Raw genomic sequence first — 23377 nt, 5'->3', positions numbered from 1 at the left:
ATATACGGAACCGTAAACCCACAGTTGATGTGTAATGGTTGTGCTTTACTGCTCCTTTTCATAATGAAAGTCAAGGAGTCGAAGGGCTCTAAAAAGAATGCATTCCCTGTCAGGTTAAGAACTTATCTCAAAAGACAATGAGCATTTAGGTGGAGTCGCTGTAGTAATTACCTACCCTCACTCTTGTAGCTAATCCGCAGATATTTAAATTTTATTGTGAAGTAGCAAGAGTGTAAAAATTAGATTTAGATTAGAGTCAAAAATGAATTTAAAGGAGAAAAAAAAAAATACCCTGTAAAAAAAAAAAAAAAAAACCAAGCTAGTACTTGCCTCTACTGGCGCCAAGCCTTGCAGAGCTGCGGCAGCCAAAGAGCTTTCAGTATCCAACACTCTGGGTGCGTCAGATGTTTGCATCCCCATCTGCATGCTGTGGTTTCACCTGGTGGCTGTTTTGGCACTACAACTCTGCAGGGACACAGCTGTGACATAGAAAGTAGAACCACAGTGCATAGTGGAGGATGCCTGGAATCTCCCTTCCAGAAGTGTGTTGGATGCTGAAGAATCTTTGGCCAGCTTAGCACTACAAAACAGCAGAGGTTGGAAGCATGCCCAGCAAGAGAGTTTGATTATATCCTTTTTTCTTTTTCCGGGTTCATGATTTATGGGAACCAAAGCAACAACAAGTCAACTCAATGTGTTCACTGAAAGTACTCTATATATTCTATGTAATTATAATGAAAGATAAGTGGTAAAATGATATGTTCTATACATCAGTGGTCCTCAACTCCGGTCCTCAGGGCCCACTAACAGGCCAGATTTTAAGTATTACCTTGGGGAGATGCAGACTAGAGTACTGCAATCACTGAGCAGCAAATTGTATCACCTGGGATCTATTTCAGTAATCTTGCAAACCTGGCCTGTTAGTGGGCCCTGAGGACCAGGGTTGAGGACCACTGCTATACATAATAAGTTGATTATCATATGACCAGCATTATAGCCACATGATGAAAGGACTGCTTACATCTTAATATTTTTTTTTAATAAAGGAACTCGGCATCAAGCATCCCTTGCACAGAAAGAAGCTTCAGCTAGCTATGAATTCCATCAACACAAAAAAGGAGGAAAAATCAGGGCAATTAGATTATGTGTGGGTGACACGTAAGTGCTTCAGATCTTGTATAGACCATAAAACTTTGAGTATAATGCGCGTTTCAATGGATAGTGAGGCTTCTTTTTTACACCAACAGGATGGCTCGATGATATTGGCCTACCACAGTACAAGGATCAGTTCCATGATGCTCGGGTGGATGGAAGAATGCTACAGTACCTAACTGTGGTAAGCTGCCTGGGTTCTATATTGTTTTCAGACAAATTTTAGAGGTTGTTGGCTTTGGATGTATCTGATCCCCATGTGAGCCTTAACTGTTAAAAGATCAATCTGCTCTTTGTTGGAGAATTTTAGGTTTTTATGTTATCACCTATCCTGAAAAAGTTCTCTTCTCTCCACCACAAGTTTGTTTCAGGTTGGGCAAATAATTTGAGTGAGGAACAGCACTAGGTTGTGTACATAGTTCACATGCATCCTTTTCTTGTTCTCAATAGCGAAGGTTACCCATCGAATAGTGGTTAGAATTTTTATTCACCCTCTGATAAAGCAAATGGGACAGTCAGAGGGCAGGGACAGACTGGAGCCCCTGACCTTGGTGTGTACAGGAGACTGGGCAAAGGTTCCTGTGTGTAGGTGTGCTGTTGTGTAACTTTCACTGTCATGACCACCAGTGCCCAGGATGGGGTGCTTTTAACTTTCACAGCCACTGATCACGTATGTGTGTGTGTGTGTGGGGGGGGGGGGGGGGGGGTTAATATTTCATCCACTGACACCAATGTTGGGGGTTGGTATTGAATCCATGGACACCAGATTTGGGGGTTAGTATTATTGTGTTCAATGACACCAGTGGTGGGGGATTATTTTTGTGTCTACCGACTCCAATGGTGGGGGTTGTTATTGTGGCCATGAAGTCCATGGCTAGGGGGTATTATTGCATCCAGTGACACCAATGCTTGGGCTTATTTTGCACTCCCTGACACCAATGCTTGGGCTTATTTTGCACTCCCTGACACCAATGCTGGGGCTTATTTTGCACTCCCTGACACCAATGCTGGGGCTTATTTTGCACTCCCTGACACCAATGCTGGAGGTTTATTTGCAATTACAGACACCAATGCTAGGGTGATTGTACTAAAATATTTTCAGTATGCATTGCGATACGCTTCAAAAATGCATCAAGACAAACATTTTTGGGCGTTAAGTTGCAAAAATGTATTGCTATTATGCAGCCCTCTGGAGGTGACAGAAACCACACTTGAGGACCTCCGTGATTTTCAAGTTTGCTGGTATAGACCATAACTATGTGAATGTTGTTACACTATTTTTTTACATTCACATCAGTTCCTGCCCTTAAGGAGCTTACAATTTTAAAACCCCCTACTCCCATTCATACATACAGTGGGGATCGAAAGTTTGGGCACCCCAGGTAAAAATTTGTATTAATGTGCATAAAGAAGCCAAGGAAAGATGGAAACATCTCCAAAAGGCATCAAATTACAGATTAGACATTCTTATAATATGTCAACAAAAGTTAGATTTTATTTCCATCATTTACACTTTCAAAATAACAGAAAACAAAAAAAGATGGTGTCTGCAAAAGTTTGGGCACCCTGCAGAGTTAATATCTTGTACTGCCCCCTGGCAAGTATCACAGCTTGTAAACGCTTTTTTGTAGACAGCCAAGAGTCTTTCAGTTCTTGTTTGAGGTATCTTTGCCCATTCTTCCTTACAAAAGTCTTCCAATTCTTTGCGATTTCTGGGCTGTCTGTCACGCACTGCTCTTTTAAGGTCTATCCATAGATTTTCAATTATGTTGAGGTCAGAAGATTGTGAAGGCCATGGCAAAACCTTCAGTTTACGCCTCTTGATGTAATCCCCCGTGGATTTCGAGGTGTGTTTAGGATCATTATCCATTTGTAGAAGCCATCCTCTCTTTAACTTCAGCTTTTTCACAGATTGCATCAAGTTACCATCCAAAATTTGCTGAAATTTTATTGAATCCATTTTTCCTTCTACTCGTGAGATGTTCCCTGTGCCACTGGCTGCAATACAACCCCAAAGCATGATTGATCCACCCCCATGCTTAATAGTTGGACAGAAGTTCTTTTCATTAAATTTTGTGCCCCTTCTTCTCCAAACGTACCTTTGCTCATTCCGGCCAAAAAGTTAAATTTTAACCTCATCGGTCCACAGAACTTGTTTCCAAAATGCATCAGGCTTGTCTATATGTTCATTTGCAAAGTTCAAACGCTGATTTTTGTGGTGAGGACGTAGAAGAGGTTTTCTTCTGATGACTCTTCCATGAAGACCATATTTGTACAAATATCTCTTTATAGTGGAATAGTGTACCACAACTCCAGTGTCTGCCAGATTTCTGGAGGGATCGTGCAGTCAAACGTGGGTTTTGAATTGTTTTTCTCACAATCCTGCGAGCTGTTCTGTCTGATATTTTTCTTGGTCTTCCAGATCTTGCTTAACTTCCACTGTTCCTGATGACTGTCATTTCTTAATTACATTCTGAACAGAGGATTTTGACATCTGAAAATGCTTTGCTATCTTCTTATAGCCTTCTCCAGCCTTGTGAGCGTCAACTATTTTCAGTTTCAGTTTTCTAGACAACTGCTTAGAAGATCCCATGGTGCTGATTGTGGGGCAAGGTCAGATAAGTCTGGGCATTTAAAACCTTTGAGATTGACATCACCTGGTCTCCTCAGGCAATGATTGAGAACAATTCATGACACTGGCAGGTCTCAGCCTTGCTAAGGGGGCAGTGCATGCTATAAATTCTGCAGGGTGCCCAAACTTTTGCAGACGCCATTTTTTTGTTTTCTGTAATTTTGAAAGTGTCAATGATGGAAAAAAAATCTAACTTTTGTTGAAATATTATAAGAATGTCTAATCTGTAATTTAATGCCTTTTGCCTAAGGCTCCGTTCACATGTAGGCGTTTTGGGGCGTTTTTGGGGAGTTTTTCTGCTCTAGGATCAGCTCTCAAAGCGCCCAACAAGACAAATCCTATTCATTTCAATGGCCCCTGTTCACATCTGAGCGTTTTGACGCTGTAAGCAAAACGCCCAACGCTCAAAAAAGTACTTTAGCTTCTTTTTGGGCAGATTACAGGCGTTTTCCTTTGGTTTCTATTCAATCTAAAAACGCCTGCACAAAAAACGCCTGTAAATCGCGGTAAAAAACGCGCGAAAACGCTACGCTCAGGTGTGAATGTAGCCTTAGCCACTGTGCAGCCCACATTAAAAAATAAAATTAATTAATTAATTAAATTAAAAATAAATAAATACTTCTTTTAACTTGTTTTGAGCTTCACAGATAAAATACAGGTTTAATGTGTTGTAAATGTAGGCGACCTTATGATTAGTAAAAATGAATTAGAAACTACTTGGGCTTCAAAATATGTATAGCGTGCTACGATTTTGTATGGTTTTTGATACTGAAATAATATTGCATTATTATAAAAAAAAATAAAGTTGGCCCAGCGCAAGATGCATCTCGATTGGCTGATTTGGGCTACTGCATTAAAGAATTACAACACTTTATTGGGTAAAGCCATGAGTTGACATCTGTTTTTTTTTGCCATGATTTTTAACAAGTCTGTGAGCATCAGAACTTTATCCCTATTCCCCTGCCCAGGGAGAAGAAAATGGTGGTCTGTTCTATTTGTGGCACGGTAGGCGTCTGTCCTTGCCAGTGTAAATATTTTGCCTGGCAACCTATAATGAGGAACCTGAGCACTGGAGACAGAAAGCGATCCTTTACGGACGGGATCCGGGGACAGGTGCTCTGGCCTGGTCCTCCTGAAGAGACCATTCCGGTGGGGGGGAGGAAGTCCAGGCTTAAGTGCTAAAATAGCCATGTGGTAATCCAATAAACAAGCTTCATACAGGCAAGAAAATGTGAAAGAGGAAGTTCAAATGCTTCTCTCCGAGCTTGCAAAATAAACTCAAAGCCGTGCCAGCAGAATTTAAAGTGGACTCGGAGGCAGATTATTATTTTATAAATGTCGCATTGGACAAAATATAAATGACATTTATTAACTTTTAATTGGATTGAGTTAAGAAGGAACAGCTGTGTCTTGGAGTAACCGGAGTCTAGCAATACCAGCTCTTCATCATCTTGTAGGGAATCGTTAGAATATCCTTGTGCTTCCAGCAAAGTTGTCTATGGAAACTGTTTCAAGTCATGCCTTGCCCATTGTTCCTGTGAAGCTTGTTAGACTTCACCCACTTTTTTTTTTTTTTTTTCATTGCTTTGAGCCCCCTATGCCTGCTGACAGGTAGCAAATCACAGGTGTGCAAATGAGTTTAGAATCAAGTTGTAAAGGGACAACATGCATTTGTTTCAGGAGACAAATATGCACTTTATAGTTGTAGCACCCCCCTAGATAGATGCTAGGTTAACCTCTTAAGCCCCGGAAGATTTTACCCCCTTCCTGACCAGGGCCTATTTTGCGATTTGGCACTGCGTGACTTTAACTGACAATTGCGCGGTCGTGCGATACTGTACCTAAACGAATTTGGTGTCCTTTTTTTTTCCAACAAACAGAGCTTTCTTCTGGTGGTATTTGATCACCTGTGCGATTTTTTTTGATCATGCGCTATAAACAAAAGTGTCAATTTTGCAAAAATTACAATATTTTTCACATTTTTTTTATATGAAATTCCCCAAAAAAAATGTAAAAATCAAATTTTTTAACATTTTAGGCCAATTTTTTTTTTTTTTACCATATGTTTGGTAAAAAAAAATCGCAAAAAGCGTATTTTGATTGGTTTGCGCAAACGCTATTGCGTTTACTAACAAAGGGAAAGATTTCTGTCATTTTTGTTGTTGTTTTTTTTTTTTTTTAACGCGTAATGGCGGCGATCTGCGTTTTTTTTTTTTTTTTTTTTGCGGGACTGCGACATTGGGGCGGACAGATCGGACCCTTGACCGACATTTTTGACACTTTTGGGGTTACCAGTGACATTTCTACAGTAATCAGTGCTATACATATGCACTGTTACTGTAAAAATGACACTGGCAGTGAAGGAGTTGACTCTATTGGAGAGGTAGGGGTTAAGTGTGTCCTAGGGGCGTGTTTCTAACTGTGATTGGCTGTGGCTTGATGTGTAAGAACAGTGATCAATGGTCCTACATAGTAGAACCGTTTGATCACCATTCTTACACAGGGAGAACGGACAAGCGGCTTTGTTTACACTAGCCGCCTGCCTTTCCCCCGCTGTCACGATCGCGAGTGCCCGGCGGACATACGCGCGGGGGGGGGGGGGGGGGGGCCGTGACCGAGCGGGACCAAAACCCTTACAGGCCTACGTCGCTCTGCCTGTGAGGGGCTGACTGCCGACGTAAATAGTCGTGCGGCAGTCGGCAAGTGGTTAAAAGCATTGTTATGCTCCCTCTGCTTATCAGGGGAGCCTGATCTTTTATGCCTGTTACATGTGTCCAGGTGTGAGTCACTTGGTCTGAGGTGAGTGTCCCCCACTGTATCCAACAGGGGAGCCTGTTGGACAGTGGAGGAAACCTGGCCAGTGGCAAACAGGCTTTTCTGGCAGTCCCAGTCGGAGGGCATCACTGCAGTGCATCCTGGGATTGACCATAAAAGCCAAGTGTACATGTGACAGGGCATCTTTGGCGGGAAGCAGAGTCCCAGCAGAAGGGTGACTGCTGTCTCTCCTCCTGCTGTCTGAGGAAGGTGGTCACTGGCAGTCGGCCTAGTGAGCCAGGAGTGGAGCTGAGCCTGAAGGATCCTGGAAAGCTGACGGTGGAGCTGCTGGCAGAGTCTTCTGGGAAAAACAGTGCCCGTGAATACCAAGGGGCTTGCCAAGGGGACTGCCCAGGAAGGGGGACCACTCCAGAGAAGTCAGAGGATAGAAGGTCAGCTCACACAGTTAGCAAGAGTAAAGGGGGTACCAGGCGGGGCCCTGAAGAGTAATTCACTATACAGTTCACTTATCTAATACTTCGATACAGTGGCAAGGTGAAGCAGCGGCCTTGCTGCACTCAACATAGCTAGAAGTCCTCAAGTTGTGCATAGTTCATCCAGTTGGAGTATCCCACTCATCCCTTCTCCCATCCCAAGTTCTACAATACTGACTGACTGAGCCAAGGACTTAAAGTATTAAGGATTTACAAGTCGTTGCTATGGGTAACCCAGGGGAACCCGCTTTCAGCAGCTCCCATGGGAGTAGTGCTACATAGTGATTGTAAATGATCACCTTGTAAAACAACCTATTTCGTTTAAAACAGAAATGAAATGCAAAACATTTTTGTATAGATATCGTAAATGCTTTTTCCCTGTTTTATAAGTGATCACATTCCCTCTGTTCTCAGCTGCAAAAGTGCTGGGGGGAGGAGAAGCAGCAGCACACTGATCTTCCTAGTAAATTGCTGCGCAGCAGGGGCGTTTTGGGACAAGTCTGATCATTGGAGATCAGGTTGCGTTCCCAGTGTGCTCCCCTGCTTAGTGTAGAAAGTCAGACTAACCGCGCACTGTAGATTCTATCCCTAAAAGTCCTTTATTCCATCATAATGGACGAAACCGCACCAGGAGTTGCAATTAAACGGTACAGTTTACGCGTTTCACACTAGGAGTGCTTAATCCTAACATGTAGTGGCGATCTGGGGCCAGGACCTGATTGACATCCACACCTTCGCGGTATTCCCCTCTTGATTGCCCTGCTTAGTGTGGTCAGTTTTTATTAGGAAAGCAAGGGGACTGGCAGTAACACCAAGGATTTTTACATAAATTAAGCAATACAAAAAAGACAAGATACTTTCTCATACAAGTACATGGTACAGCAGTCACATATCTGGAATATGAAATGTTAACAAACACTTTAAACTCAACACCAGTCAATTGTTATTTTTATATTTGGATGCAGTAGGGGAGAGTTGGACCCCCCGTTAGGTTTTTATTCCAGTCTGTGTCCCCTTTAGGAAGATTTTTGATCACTTATTTTCCCTAGAACACCAGAAAGAAATGAGAAAAAGGAGGGGTCACCAGAACAGGAAAGCACAGGGAGCGCTGAGAACCTGACCAATTTCCATCCCATAATTTGGAAATACACTGGTAGATTTTTAAATCAAAGTTCCTATGAACATTCATATAAAAATTTGTACCGTTTTCTCAGTACATTCAAATGTAACAAATGACAATGTCATCAACTTGACAAATGTCATTCCAAAGTACTTAAAAATGTTGTTTGCTTTTAACATTCAACTTTGGAACAACTGGAGAAAAACAAAATATACTGTTAGAGATTAGAAATTTGTTCATTCATGCAAGAAAAAATTTTACCACGGCTCAACCACCTTTTTTTTTTTTTTTTTTTTTTTTTTTTTTTACCACTCCTACTAACTGGAAATGTAACCAGGCTCTAGAGTGTCTAATCCACAGGTGTCAAACTGGCGGCCCTCCAGCTGTTGCAGAACTACAAGTCCCATAATACTTTGCAGCTACAAGTATGACTCCCATAGGCAGAGGCATGATGGGACTTAGTAGTTGAGGTTGAAAAAAGACAAAAGTTCAACCTGTGTAGGTGTGTGTCAATGTTTTCATTTCCCATACCCCTGAATGTTTTGTTCTTGGAGATGTATGTCCAAGAGTCTTTTAAAAGTGGCCATACTCCCCGCACTTTCCACCATTTGTGGAAGAGAGTTCCACACTCTTATGGCCCTTACTATAAAATACCCCTTACGTGGCCTAAGGTTAAATCCCTTCTCCTCTAATCTCATTGTATGGCCTTGTGTCAGCTTACACTCCTTGCGACTGAATCGTTTTTTTTTTTTTTTCTATGCTGAGATCACCGTTGAGGTATTTGTAAATCGCTGTCATGTCCCCTCTCAGGCGTCTCTTCTCCAGGGAGAATAAATTGAGCGCTTGTAAACGCTCCTCATAATTTAGGTCCTCCAATCCCCTAATTAGTTTAGTTGCCCTTCTTTGGATTCTTTCCAGTTCCAGCACATCCCTCCTGAGGACTGGCGACCAGAACTGGACAGAATACTCCAGATGCGGTCGGACCAGTGATTTATAAAGTGGAAGGATTATAGTTTTATCTCTGGAATACATTCCTTTCTTTATGCATGCTAATATTCTGCCAGCTTTGGCAGCTGCAGCTTGACATTGCATGCTATTGCCTAGTCCAGTGATGGCGAACCTTGGCACCCCAGATGTTTTGGAACTACATTTCCCATGATGCTCAGCTACACTGCAGAGTGCATGAGCATCATGGGAAATGTAGTTGCAAAACATCTGGGGTGCCAAGGTTCGCCATCACTGGGCCCTAGTCTATCTTCTACGAAGACTCCCAGATCTTTCTCCATTCTTGATTTCCCCCAGACAGAGGTCCCCCCCCAACACGTATTTTGCATTTATGATTTTATTCCCTAAGTGAAAAACCCTACATTTCTCTGCATTAAACCTCATTTGCCATGTAGTTGCCCAACTTGTAGTTCTGCAACAGCTGGAGGGCCGCCAGTTTGACCCAAAAACTAGACCAATCAGACAACCCATGGGCATTCAGAACTTTTTAAAGGGACACTGGGGCAGGCAGGAAGAACCAAAAACAAAACCGCAGATTTCATACTATTATTTTATATTGTCAACAATCTATGTATGTCTAATGTATACTGCTGTACAGTACTGTGGTATATGATGGGGCTATGTAAATAAAAGGGGTAAGCCCCATATTTCTGTTTGGTAATATTTTGTTGTTCTGTGTTCTAGAATGATCTCCTGTTCCTAAAAGTGACCAGCCAGCTGCACCATCTCAGTATTAAGTGTGCCATTCATGTTTTACATGCAAATAAGTTCAACCCCAACTGCCTGCGCCGGAGGCCTGCTGACGAGGTATGAGTGTTCCTTAAAGTAGTATTAAATTGTCAGTTTTCTGTATATTATTTGCTAAAAATGATGCCTTGTACTGCATCTGCAGTTTACAACTTTCATTGCTGGTGCCACTCCTGCTTTCTCAGTGCTTCTTCCCTGAGCTTCCGGTCTTCACAGGAAAGAGCTAACAGTGGACGGTGCATTCTTGAGCCAGTCTGTTAACATGGAGATTGGAGTGGGGAGGAGGAGACTTTCCATCCTAGGCTACAAGGCTGTATGCAGCTATTGATGCACACAGTGTAAGGAGACACAATTCTAGTCTTGCATGCAAGGATGGCTTCATTGGACACTGTGAAAGGAAGGGGCTGCCCTGGAACAGGAAACCTGGGGCAGAGTCATGGCACTAGCTTAAACTGGAACATATATAAGGAATAAAAGTTAAAGAATCTTCACACGCTATAAGTAATTTAATCAGCTGCATCGCATACTAGCTCATTATGTGACACTTACCTGCAAACAAAGCCCTCATTGTCCTTGCTGGCAGCCGCATCCATCCTCGCCTGTCGTCCTTTCCGGGTCTGCGGACTCCGGACAGGCCGGAGCCCCATGACGTCACTCCCACGCATGCGTGCAGGAGCTGCCAGTCACAGCACAGGGCTCTGAAGAAACAGCACGGGCGACCGTTTCTTCAGAGCGCATGCGCCCTTTGACGTCATTGGCTGCATGCAATGTAAAGATCTCCTAAACGGTGCAAGTTTAGGAGGTATTTACAGTACCTATAAGTAAGCCTTATTAAAGGCTTACTTATAGGTAAAAGTTCTCAAGGTGGGTTTACAACCACTTTAATAAAGTATTTTCCTATATACTGCACTTAGTCAGTGCCCTCTGCTGTTTTCTTTTACTGTTATTAGATCGGCCTTTCTCAACCACGACTCTACAGATCCTCGGACTTCATTCATTCAGAATCGGCCACTTAAATAAAGCTGTGATTGCAAATTGTATGTTTGCTGCCTATAATGGCTAATTGGCAAATTGATTTAATTAATACTTCGCCTTTAAAGGCTAAGTTCACCTTCTGAACATCATTTATTCAATGGAATCTGTGAATAAGAAAACTACAACATGTTCTGTCTTCAACCAGGGCAGACAAACTTGAAGTTTCAACCAGCCACAAGCGTGCTGATCAGTACACCTGTAGTCCATTCATACTGCCCCCCCCCCCCCCCCTCAGTTTGCAAGCTGACAGGCTGTACAAAGACATGGTCTGAAAGCTGCAGAAAGCTTGAAATTGCACCCACGATCCGCTGATCATGGGTGCAATACTTTGCAGGCACCTGTTTAAAAAAATAAAAAATGTGAATTTTTAACCTACAAAAAATGTGGTGGTGTTTTTTTTTTTTTTTTTTTTTTAAGGTAAACTTATTCTAAAAAAAAAAAAAAAAAATGAAATGAGGTTTGTATCCTTCGCTCTGGCTCCTTTCCAAAACACCTAACGTCTGTCTTTATCACCTGGACAGAATAATATCTCCCCTTCAGAAGTGGTCCAGTGGTCCAACCACAGAGTCATGGAGTGGCTGCGATCTGTAGACCTGGCTGAATACGCACCAAATCTTCGGGGCAGCGGCGTTCACGGAGGACTAATTGTAAGAAATGTATATATATTTTTTTTATTTACTTTATAAATCTGTGCAGCAACTCCATTTTTAATATTCAAATTTATTGATCCATTTTACATGTTTAAAATAACTGATAGTTTAGAAAAAGAACTTTAAAGAGACATTGTCCTCAGGCTTTGCCTCGTGTTTTTAGCATGTTTGCTAATTGTTTAGCAGGGCAAATATCTCCACAATTGATTGGTGTTCTATTCTCCTGCATCCAAAATACATTTGGTTGGTTTACTGAAGGCAAATAGACTGTACTTTGCAATGTGCAGTTGTTGCAGAGCTTAGTAAATGAGCGGAAGCTCTGCTGACTTCCATCATCCAATCATGTGCAAGCAAAGATGCTGTTTTTTTTTTTTTTATTTTCCTTGCACGTGATTGGGTACTCTTTGCAAAGGTAAGATTTACCTCTGGAGCAACTGCACTTTGCAAAGTGCACAGTCTATTTGCCTTTTAGTAAATCAACCCCATTGTCAGCTGCTGGACGCCAACATCTTGGCTCCTACAGCCATTGATCAGTCTGTCAATTGACGCTATGCCTAAATCGCAGCCATTCGTAGTCCTATCCATGCTCAATATTCACGGTGCCGGTACTGCTAAGCCCTGTCTTATATGGGAAGGGGAGACCATTGCTGACCATACACTGATCAAATTCTATCTGGTCTAGCAGGGACTGGGTGTAACTATCAGAATACAATGTCCCAGTAGGGGTAGATTACTCCATCCAACTCATTTGTGCAAGCTGGCTAAATGAAAAAACATACAGTGCATGGCCAACTTTGCTGCAGACGTGCAGGATGCACACTCCCTTATACAGATGCATGATGCTCTACTGGGAGCACTGAGATAAAGCAGGGGGGCTTTCAGACAGGGGCATAGGCAGGCCATAGACGGTTTGAATCTTGGCCAGTTTAGCAGGAACCGGCTGAGATTCGAACCATGTATAGGCAGGCTGAATACACCCAAGTTGATCGATCAACTTGGATACAACCAGCCTGCTGTATTTTACGTGTGATTATCGCTAGTGTCTGTTATAGCCACTAGTGATAATCACTGTGTATTCCCAGCAGAGACATCTCCTTCCACCGGGAGAACATAATGCCTTCACGGTAGGGATTCCAACGTCAACACTTCCTAGGGTTACAGGAAAGCAGTTCGCTCTGTCTATGGCTGGCCTTAGATGAGGGGAGCTAGAGTGGTCTGACACTTCCAAATGTGTGGATTTCCAGCTGTGTGAACAGCTGGTTCATTTAAGAAAATAAATGGTATTGTGACAACAGAAAGCCAAGGTTGGTTAGCACATTCTGTATACTTCTGATGTATTCAGCTGGTAGTGATGACCGGGTCTCTTTGGGGGGAAAAAATGTATGGAGTAAATCAAGCCCACCATAAAATGTCAATTTTAATATGGAGAGAGACAGGTTTTATCCCCATCTTGGCTTTTTGAGGTTGTCTGGGTATTATATTTGGGGGTTGCTCTGTGTCAGCTTTGCTCCCCAATTCCATGGGAACCCCCCCTTTTATAATATGGAGGCAGCCATTGCCATCTTCTGCTTTTGAAAATTTGTATCAATGCCATGTTAATTGAGTTAATATCAAGTTTGCTGCACCTCTGAAAAGTGATCTGAGGACTTAACACTATAAATGCCGTACTGCTGCATTTGTACATGGTAGCAGGGTGGTTGTGGTGCAGCCCCATTTACCTGAATGGGCAGCAGTACTACCTGCTAAATGTGGGGGGTGGGGTGGGGGATAGTTTTAGCCACGGTGAATACCCCTGTCAGCTGCCTATGCAACATAAGATGGGGTATTGTCTAGCCATTCCTATGTATTAAGAAAATCTATTATTGCTGTCCCAGTTTTTAATTGCTGTCTGTGTCTGCACTGGGGAGATTTACCCACTATGTATCCTGTAAAAGTAATGATAAATCCAAAGTGTTAGTTTTCACCCAAACCAAAGTAGCGCTGATATGTGTAAACTCCTGAAAGTAGTCCCTTGTGCAGGTGTCCCTGTTGGAATTCCCTTGATTTCTGGGACATTTCAGTGTACTTATTGGTTTAGCCAGATGGACTTGTGTCTTTTTTTCAACCTAACTATGTAACTTCCATGTTATGCCTTGGAGAAAAGGAAATGCTGGGAAATCTCCTTGATGGGGACACAGGCAGCAATAAAATCCAACCAAAAGTTCTAACCCTTTAAAATTAAAAAATAATCTTTTTGTCTGGAGTTATAATTCTAAAATCAGTGTTTCTCAACCTTTTTTTCATTCAAGGCACTTTTTTTCATTTCAAATTATGGACAACCTCGAGGCACTCTTTAAAAATCATGAACAGTCTCGAGGCACTCCATTCTAAAATGCAAAAACTATTCTAATACTTTTACATAATGCAGCACAAGTCCAAGTAGGACACCCAACGTTAAGAGTTGACTTATTCTTCCAAAGCAAATAAACTTTTTCAAACGGGTACTGACTAGTATTCCAATGTTTCTCGATCACTCAGCTAATGTGAAACCACTGCTGATGGAGAGGGGCAGGGGAGGGTCAAATAAGGATGCTATGCAGGCGATTGACATCCTCCTCATCAACTGATGACGCCAGTGGTCTTCCTCATCAACTGATGACGCCAGTGGTCTTCCTCATCAACTGATGACGCCAGTGGTCTTCCTCATCAACTGATGACGCCAGTGGTCTTCCTCATCAACTGATGACGCCAGTGGTCCTCCTCATCAACTGATGGCGCCAGTGGTCCTCCTCATCAACTGATGGCGCCAGTAGTCCTCCTCATCAACTGATGGCGCCAGTGGTCCTCCTCATCAACTGATGGCGCCAGTGGTCCTCCTCATCAACTGATGGCGCCAGTGGTCCTCCTCATCAACTGATGGCGCCAGTGGTCCTCCTCATCAACTGATGGCGCCAGTGGTCCTCCTCATCAACTGATGGCGCGAGTGGTCCTCCTCATCAACTGATGACGCCAGTGGTCCTCCTCATCAACTGATGACGCCAGTGGTCCTTAGGATGCCGGCAGCTAGGAGGTTGTAATATGGTGAACGATGAAAACCTGTGGCTTTGTGTAACTAAAAGGAAGCCTTCATCCAAAGGCCGGCAAGTATACAATTTTTGGGCAGATTTTAGCCATCTTGCCAAGGCTTCCCTGAAGAAACCTTAAGGCACCCCAGGGTGCCAGGGCACCCTGGTTGAAAAAGGCTGCTTTTTAAATGGACCCATATTTACTTTGCCAGATGCCGGTGTTTCATAGATGAATGCAGTCAAAACTTATTCAGCCCCCTGTGCTGTTGGAATTTATAGCAGTCACGTGTTCTGTCCATCGGTACCTTGTTATTCCCTTATTCAAAAAAATCAGTTTTATTTTTTTTTTCTTTTCTTTTTTTTATTCTGAGGACAAAAAGCTCCACTAATGTTCTAGGGAGTTCTCTTTGATTAACAAGTCTACCCCAACCGCAGGCTTAATTTGTTAAGAGAATCTGTAAATGAGAGAATGAGTAATGAATGAATAATTCATGGCATAGTCTCAGCTGATGAATAGATGGTTCTGTCTCCACAGATACTAGAACCTCGCTTTAATTCGGATACCCTCGCCATGCTCTTAAACATTCCGGCACAGAAGACGCTACTCAGGAGACATCTAGCCACTAACTACAGCTTGCTGATTGGCCCAGAAGCTCAACAAGAAAAAAGAGAGATCATGGATTCCACAACCTACTCACCTCTGTCCACCACTGCCAAAGTCCGGGTGTGTTATTATTATTATTATTATTATTATTATTATTATTATTATTATTATTATTATTATTATTATTATTATTATGAAGCAAAGTGCTTTACCTATGCTATTCTGGATTTTTCAGTTTATTTCAAGCTGAATTCCAGGTATGGATATTGTTACATGTGGTCCAGCTTGGAATAATGGAAGTATGTATGTGGCATACTTGTGGGGTCATCAGGGAAGCTGGCACAACACTGTAGTAGTCACTGCTACCGTCTCAACTAACTTCCAGGTCACATGGCAGGTGGCTGCATTGTGAACACAGGAGGTCGCCCACTTGGCACAGGCAACATTCAGGAAACACTTTTTGCATTTTCTCAATGATGGCAAGACATTCTCTGATTGGAAGAGATGTGGCGGTGATGTCACAATCTCCTTGTCCAATCAGGGAATGCTTGCATTCATTTATAAAATGCAAAGCATTGGATAAATGGTGCCTGTGCCAAGTGAGTCACTCCCTGTTTTCAGTATGTAGCAGGGCAGCTGCACGGGACCCAGAAGTGAGCAGCAATCGCTGTATGAGCTGAGCTGTGCCTACCACACACGTTTTCCAACTTCTATGGGGATTCCACAGGTATGGCACATGCTTAGTCATCCAAGCAATGTAAAAATTGCCATACCTAAACTTCAGCTTTAGGCTTGGTTCACACTGATGGGTTTACACTGATGCGATGCGTCACATTGCATGTGATTCACACAGGAATTGCACCGCATTCCTGTGCAAATCACATGCAACTCTGTGCGGTGTGATTTGATCCCATTTTGTATGGCCCAAATCGAACCACATCTGCAAGAAAAAGGTGTAGGCACCATTTTTTTCTGCCGCACTGGAATCTGATCGCATAGGTGTTCATATCCATGTGCTCTGATTCTAGCAATCACACTACGTTCTGCAACCTGCCTTTGGGGTGTCGCCTTAACTTTTACTTGACACCCGCAGCAGATTGCATGTACACAGTGCAAATGCTATGGGATGCGGGAAACGCAGCGACTCCTGTCTGTTTCCTGCATTGCGTCAGTGTGAACTGAGTGTGATGCGATGCAGGAGACGCACTGGAATCCCTGCGTTTACCGCATCACATAGCAATCACACTGTGTTGATGTGATCTGCTGCAGGTGCCAATCAAAAGTTAATGACACCCCAAAAGCAGGTCGTAGAATGCAGTGCAATTGCTAGAGTTGGATCGCATGGGTATGAACACCCATACGATCCCATAACAGTGCGGCCGAAAAAGGTGCCATCGCCAGTGCATGAGCCTTAATTGATAAACTAGATGCTGAAATATGTTAAAATACATTGCAATTTAGGAACCTGGGTAGCAATGGGAACCTAAAAATGTTGAGCACTCTGCTATGCAAATGTCAACCAGACCCAACATGGTCATGATCTGACCTCTCCTTCCCACCTTCATGTTGCCTACCACATGTAATAGGCAACCTCACTGACCAGTGGGATGATGCATGGTGTTGGAAAGGCTAAGCTAGCTTTCGGTACATTTTTTTTTTTCTATTTACCAGACAGCCCCAGATTTGTGAATATCGGCATTTTGGAAATTGGCTCATTAGTAAAATCACCTACGATCAGGCAGTTGAATACATTTAATGACAGCACAGGTTTAACAGGGAAACAATCAAAGAGCTTTAACTAGCACACATGGTAGCAAGTCAAAATATATCTTCCATTATTCTGAAAAAAGATATTATGGTGCAAACCCTAGGTCATCTGAATAAACACGGGCATGGCCCCCTACATAGTTTATTATAAATCACAGTCACTCTTAAAGCTTGCAGCTCCTTCTAAGCCCAGAATTAGGGTTAATCCTCCAGATACAAGACTGTAATGAAAAAAAAAAGGATACAGAGGGCGTGACCATCTAGTGTAGATAATTTATTGCACAAGGGGTTAAAAGAATAAAATGCACTCACAAGTGCAGTTATTGGCACACCATCACAGGCATGGCCAGGGGGACCCGAAATATCAATGCAGCGCACGCTGTGTAAGCGGCTGGGGTATTGCAGTGTTAATGCCAGGAAACAGCTGTCACTGAAGGGTGCACTGCAGAGCCAGTGTGGAGCAAACAGCATGGTTGGATGTCCGAATAGCAGGTCCGCTTCTGGGGGGGCAGGTGACCTCAGACTAAGGGGTGTGGCTAAGCATTTCAGGGCCAAATACACCCCCCTTTCTAAAGCTGGCTCTGCATTATTATATCTCGGGTCCCCCTGGCAATGCTTATGATGATCCCATAACCACATTTTTATATGTGAGTGTTTTATATTGTTTAACCCCTTGTGCAGTAAATACTCTACACTTAGTCGCGCCCTCTGTACCCTTTTTTCATTCATCTGAAATAACTAAGATTATTTTGGTACTCCACTTTTTATTTCATTGCTTCTTTCTTATTTAAAAAAATTATATTTTTTCTAATGCTGATTACCACACAGGGTCTGTCTAAAAATGCTCATAGCACTCCTCAGGCAGGACAGCATTTGAGCTTGCTATACAAAACATATTGAAGTCATTGTGCTTATTGAATGGCATAGAAGCCGAGGTAACACAGCAATTAGCAATGGGCCCATTATCGTAAACTGCCCAGCTTTGCCCTTATTTCAAAATTTCTCTTTCCTCCTTGCACCATTGAAGGTGACATCATGATTTGTTTATAAGTGTAAAAAAAAAAAAAAAGCCTTCCTACTCGCACATGGGTAATCTTTTCCAAGACATTGCATAATTGGTAGTTTTATTTACCATGAATGAAGCTAATTAGTTAGCTTTTTTGCATTAGTGCACAGTGGAATTTAGCTGCATCTCTGCTTTTAATTATAGCAAAAAAAATAGTTCTTGGAATACATTTGTTAACAATTAAAGGATAAGTCCACTCTAAAACTAAAATCCCTGCATCTATACACCTCCACAATCTAACACTAACCTATCTAGCCCTGTAATAAAGAAATCCATATACTTACCTTTTTTGAAGCCGATCCAGTCCGGTCTCCAGCGGTGGAAGCTCTGCAGGAGACACGGCTGACAACGGCTGTGAAATGAATGGGAAGTGACGCCACCCATAGACTTATGGCTGACAGATCCGTATGGGATCGGCTTCAAAAAAAGTATTTATAGTGATTTCTTCTTTACAGGGCTGGATAGGTTAGTGTTAGATCATGGAGGTCTGTAGATGCAGGGATTTTAGTGTTAGGGTGGACTTATCCTTTAAGAGGTAGTGTACTACTGGCAATATATATCCACATCATTGGGATTATTAAAGTGGAAGTTAGAGCAACTAGCTAAATTCACAACTGAAATATGCAAGTGTGACGTTTCCTGTGAGCTGGAAAAAAAAACAGCTAGTCCTCTAAATAAAAAATGCATCAGACAGCACTGCCAGGCTCTGACCTCACTTTTCTCTACTGCACTTAAAGTAATACAACTTGGTCAAGGACCTCCCTAACATATGATTGGCTAGTGAAAGGACAACAACACACTAATGAGGTTGGACCTGTGTTTTTCTCATTCAATCTGATGGCTACCTCCGTTCTGTACAATATGCTGTTGTCCTAGTGTTGTACACCAGGTGTGCCTGGGCACACCATAATCACCCCATACGCATCAGCATTATCAGCAGAAAGATGGGAAAGATCTCACCTTACTGACTGTTTTATAAGCAGTGTTTGCTCACTTCTCTTTCAATGTGCCTGCATGGAGATAAATGTGCCGGGGTCATATATAGTATCTCACAAAAGTGAGTACACCCCTCACATTTTTGTAAATATTTTATTATATCTTTTCATGTGACAACACTGAAGAAATGACACTTTTCTGCAATGTACAGTAGTGAGTGTACAGCTTGTAAAACAGTGTACATTCGCTGTCCCCTCATAATAACTCAACACACAGCCATCTTGGAGGTGTGTTTGGGGTTTTTATCATGTTGGAATACTGCCCTGCGGTCAAGTCTCTGAAGAGAGGGATCATGCTCTGCTTCAGTATGTCACAGTACTTGTTGGCATTCATGGTTCTCTCAATGAACTGTAGCCCCCAGTGCTAAAAGCACTCATGCAGCCCCAGACCGTGACACTCCCACCACCATGCTTGACTGTAGGCAAGACACACTTGTCTTTGTGCTCCTCACCTGGTTGTCACCACACACACACTTGAAACCAGCAAACTGTTTGCGGATTTTCTTGTGCATCATCTTTATAAGAGGCTTCCTTCTGGGACGACAGTCATGCAGAACAATTTGATGCAGTGTATGGTCTGAGCATTGACAGGCTGAGCTCCCGCCCCTTAAACCTCTGCAGCCATGCTGGCAGCACTCATACGTCTTATTTGCCAAAGACAATCTCTGGATATGATGCTGAGCACGTGGCTTCAACTTCTTTGGTCGACCATGGCAAGGCCTGTTCTGAGTGGAACCTGTCCGGTTAAACCGCTGTATGGTCTTGCCCACCATGCTGCAGCTCAGTTTTAGGGTCTTGGCAATATTATTATAGCCTAGGCCATCTTTATGTAGAGCAACTATTCTTTTTTCAGATCCTCAGAGAGTTCTTTGCCATGAGGTACCATTTTGAACTTCCAGTGACCAGTATGGAAGAGTGAGAGTGATAACACCAAATTTAACGCACCTGCTCTTCATTCGCACCTGAGACCTTGTAACACTAACGAGTCACATGACACCGGGGAAAGAACATGGCTAATTGGGCCCAATTTGGAAATTTTCACTTAGGGGTGTACTCACTTTTGTTGCCAGCGGTTTAGACATTAATGGCTGTGTGTTGAGTTAGTTTGAGGGGACAGCAAATTTACACTGTTATACAAGCTGTACACTCACTAATTTACATTGCAGCAAAGTGCAATTTCTTTAGTGTTGTTGCATGAAAAGGTATAATAAAATATTTAGAAAAATATGAGGGGTGTACTCACTTTTGTGAGATACTGTATATGTAGACACACACACTTGTTCGAGCTTTAGGGCGCATACCCTAATTCAATAGGCTGCGCACACCTATGACTGACTAATTGGCTAAAGCTGGCCATACACGCAGTCAGTTTAGGCCAGCTCCTGATGAACTGGCCAGAATCGGAGCCATAGGTGGCCCCTTCAGCACCCTCCACCCTCCTCTTCAACCTGACAATCAGAAGAGCCAGGCAGAAAATTGTCAGCTGAACAGCCACTGAACCTAATCCGATGCAGCCAATGTTTGGGTATTCTGACAGCCATGGGTGCTTGCTCTCCGGATACAATAGGCCACAGGGAAGATTTCTCCATCCACACTGTTTAGCATGAATAGGGGGGTCAATACATTTCTCTTGTTCAGCCAAGTCAAGTGCTGGCTCTACCTTTCCTGGGTAAATCCTGCTGTGCAGTGAACTACAAGAGGCTAATTTAAAGACATACTGAGATAGTATTAAATCATTAATTTACCCCAGTTTTGTACTTTTATTAAAAACACAACCAAAGCCGACCATAGGCAGTTCAGCAGGAAACGGATGAGATTCGAGCCATGTATGGGCAGGCCGAATGTACCCAAGTTGATCGTTTGACTTGGGTACAACCAGCCTGCTGGATTTTACATGTGATTGTTGCTAGCGGATGTTATAGCCACTTGTTGTAATCACGGGGCTCTCACAGCGGGGACGGCTTCCCCCACCAGGAGAACACAATGGCTCCGCAGGAGGGATTCCCCTGTCAGCACGGACTGTGTTGATGGGGAATCTAGCAAATTTCTTTCCTGCAACCTGTGGTTGCTGGTAAGAAATTCGCTCAGTCTATGGTCAGCTTAATTGTAAGTATTTTTTACATCTAACTACACTTTCATTTTAAAAGACAGGTTTACCTCGCTGTATACTAAAACCTCATACACACGCAACGAATTTCCGCCGACCGGTCGTCCGTCTTTTGTCCAGAGTGGTGTCTGTCTGTTGGTTGGAATGTGCTCTAGACTGCACACGAATTTTCCCTCACGACAGAATTCTTCTTCAGAAGTGATGTCGTGTTGGATTTCTTTCTTTGTGTTCTTTCATCTCTGAGCATGCCTAGTCTTGCTCATAAGATTTTTCCCCATCAAAATCTGTACTAATGAAACGAAAATCGGACGTGTTTTGACGGTCGGCAAAAATTATATAGCCTGCACACCAGGATTTTTTCAGGCCGAAAAGTCTGAGTCGGTTGTCGGAAGCATCATACTAACAAGCCGAAAATCGGCAGATAGGTCCTCGGAGGAAATTTCCCGGCCGAATTTCTACTCGTGTGTGCGGGGCTTAACACGAACTCATCCACCTTCCCCAAGCCCTCCTAAACCAATCTGCACTAACCACCCATCCTCTACACCCCCCCCCCCTTGCTGGGAGAGCGCAATGGCTCCACGGTAGGAATCCCTGTCAACACTGACTGCTGGTGTGGAAATCTAGCCAAAATTCTTTCCTGCAAATTTTCTTTCCTTTTATACCAATCTACACTACTACCCCCCCCCCCCCCCCAAAGTTACTACGTTTTAAAAGTACGATCTTCCATTTCAACCATTGATACCATTGTTTATTTCAGCCAAAGAAGCTTGGATTGTCCAATTTTGGCCACCTCCGCAAGAAGAAATTTGACGACTCTACGGACTATGTGTGCCCAGTGGATGCCAGCCCCCAGAAAAGCGAAGTCAAGGCCCCCAACAACAGTCCTGTAAAAGAGGCAGACAAACTGGAGCAGGTGGGCAGACTAATCTGATGGCATCCGCATTTGGCATCACCCCTCCCCCCTCCACATACATACCCCCGTATTGTCATCTGTGTCTTTAACCACGTATTGCCATGTAACCATCCTACCGTCTTTACCAGCATGGCTTCACCCAAAAAGACAGACTTTGCTTTTGTAGAAGAAGTAAATCTATATTTGAGATTTTTTATATATGATGTCGAGCATGGCCTGGTGCTGGAGTTGCATCATAAGACACTTTACCAATTTTATACAGAGGCTGCATTATCTGCTGAAGAAAATTCTAATTTAACTTCAAATATTTAAATATGATTAAGATTATGAACTGTGTAAATAGTCGCTGAGCAGTGTTATATGATGATTGGGTTTTATTGAAGTCTGAGAAGTTTGTAAGAAAATTAGTTTTCGGATGAAAATGTTACGTGTACAGTATAAAAAAAGACTGCTAGAATACTGATTGTTCACTGAAGATGCAATAAATGAACATTATTATTAAGTTATGTAAACCATTCATCTCCTGGCTTTGTTTCATTGTATTCCTTCATTCTAACCTGTTTGTATGTATTGTGGTGAATATATATAGTTCAATCTAACCTTCTTATTCAGGGTGGTCAACTGTGCAAAATGTATTTACTGTCTGTTAAAGCATATTTAAATCCAAACATTTCACAGAATACCATTTACCAATTTTGGATGTGGTGGCTGCACTTGTGTTCTCCTCCTTCCTCGTCCTCCTTCCTCCTTCCTTTTCCTTTCTCCTCCTTTCTCCTTCCTCCTCCTTTCTCCTTCCTCCTCCTTTCTCCTCCCTCCTCCTCCTTCCTCCTCCTTTCTCCTCCCTCCTCCTCCTTTCTCCTTCCTCCTCCTTCCTCCTCCTTTCTCCTCCCTCCTCCTTTCTCCTCCCTCCTCCTCCTTCCTCCTCCTTTCTCCTCCCTTCCTCCTCCTTTCTCCTCCCTCCTCCTCCTTTCTCCTCCCTCCTCCTCCTTTCTCCTCCCTCCTCCTCCTTTCTCCTCCCTCCTCCTCCTTTCTCCTCCCTCCCTCCTCCTTTCTCCTCCCTCCTCCTCCTTTCTCCTTCTTCCTCCTTTCTTCTCCTTCTTCCTCCTTCCTCCTCCTTTCTCCTCCTTCCTCCTCCTTCCTCCTCCTTTCTCCTCCTTTCTCCTCCTCCCTCCTCCTTTCTCCTCCTCCCTCCTCCTCCTTTCTCCTCCTTTCTCCTCCTCCCTCCTCCTTTCTCCTCCTTTCTTCTCCTTCCTCCCTCCTTTCTCCTTCCTCCCTCCTTTCTCCTTCCTCCC

General features: G+C 43.1%; 1 protein-coding gene across 2 annotated transcripts in view; it reads left to right on the top strand.

The window, feature by feature from the left end:
- The window catches only part of PPFIBP2 (PPFIA binding protein 2), a 364249-nt gene that overhangs the window by 321965 nt on the left and 18907 nt on the right, over positions 1-23377 (top strand). For both annotated transcript variants that reach the window (XM_082270389.1, XM_082270388.1), the window contains 6 exons: positions 1047-1158; positions 1248-1336; positions 9842-9964; positions 11461-11586; positions 15169-15357; positions 21930-22085. In XM_082270389.1, the coding sequence (XP_082126515.1) occupies positions 1047-1158; positions 1248-1336; positions 9842-9964; positions 11461-11586; positions 15169-15357; positions 21930-22085 (795 nt within the window). The remainder of the gene's footprint in view (positions 1-1046; positions 1159-1247; positions 1337-9841; positions 9965-11460; positions 11587-15168; positions 15358-21929; positions 22086-23377) is intronic.

Source organism: Pelophylax lessonae, assembly GCF_965119305.1.
Source record: "Pelophylax lessonae genome assembly, chromosome: 10".
Taxonomy (NCBI): domain Eukaryota; kingdom Metazoa; phylum Chordata; class Amphibia; order Anura; family Ranidae; genus Pelophylax; species Pelophylax lessonae.
This window is presented reverse-complemented; position numbering and strand designations above follow the sequence as displayed.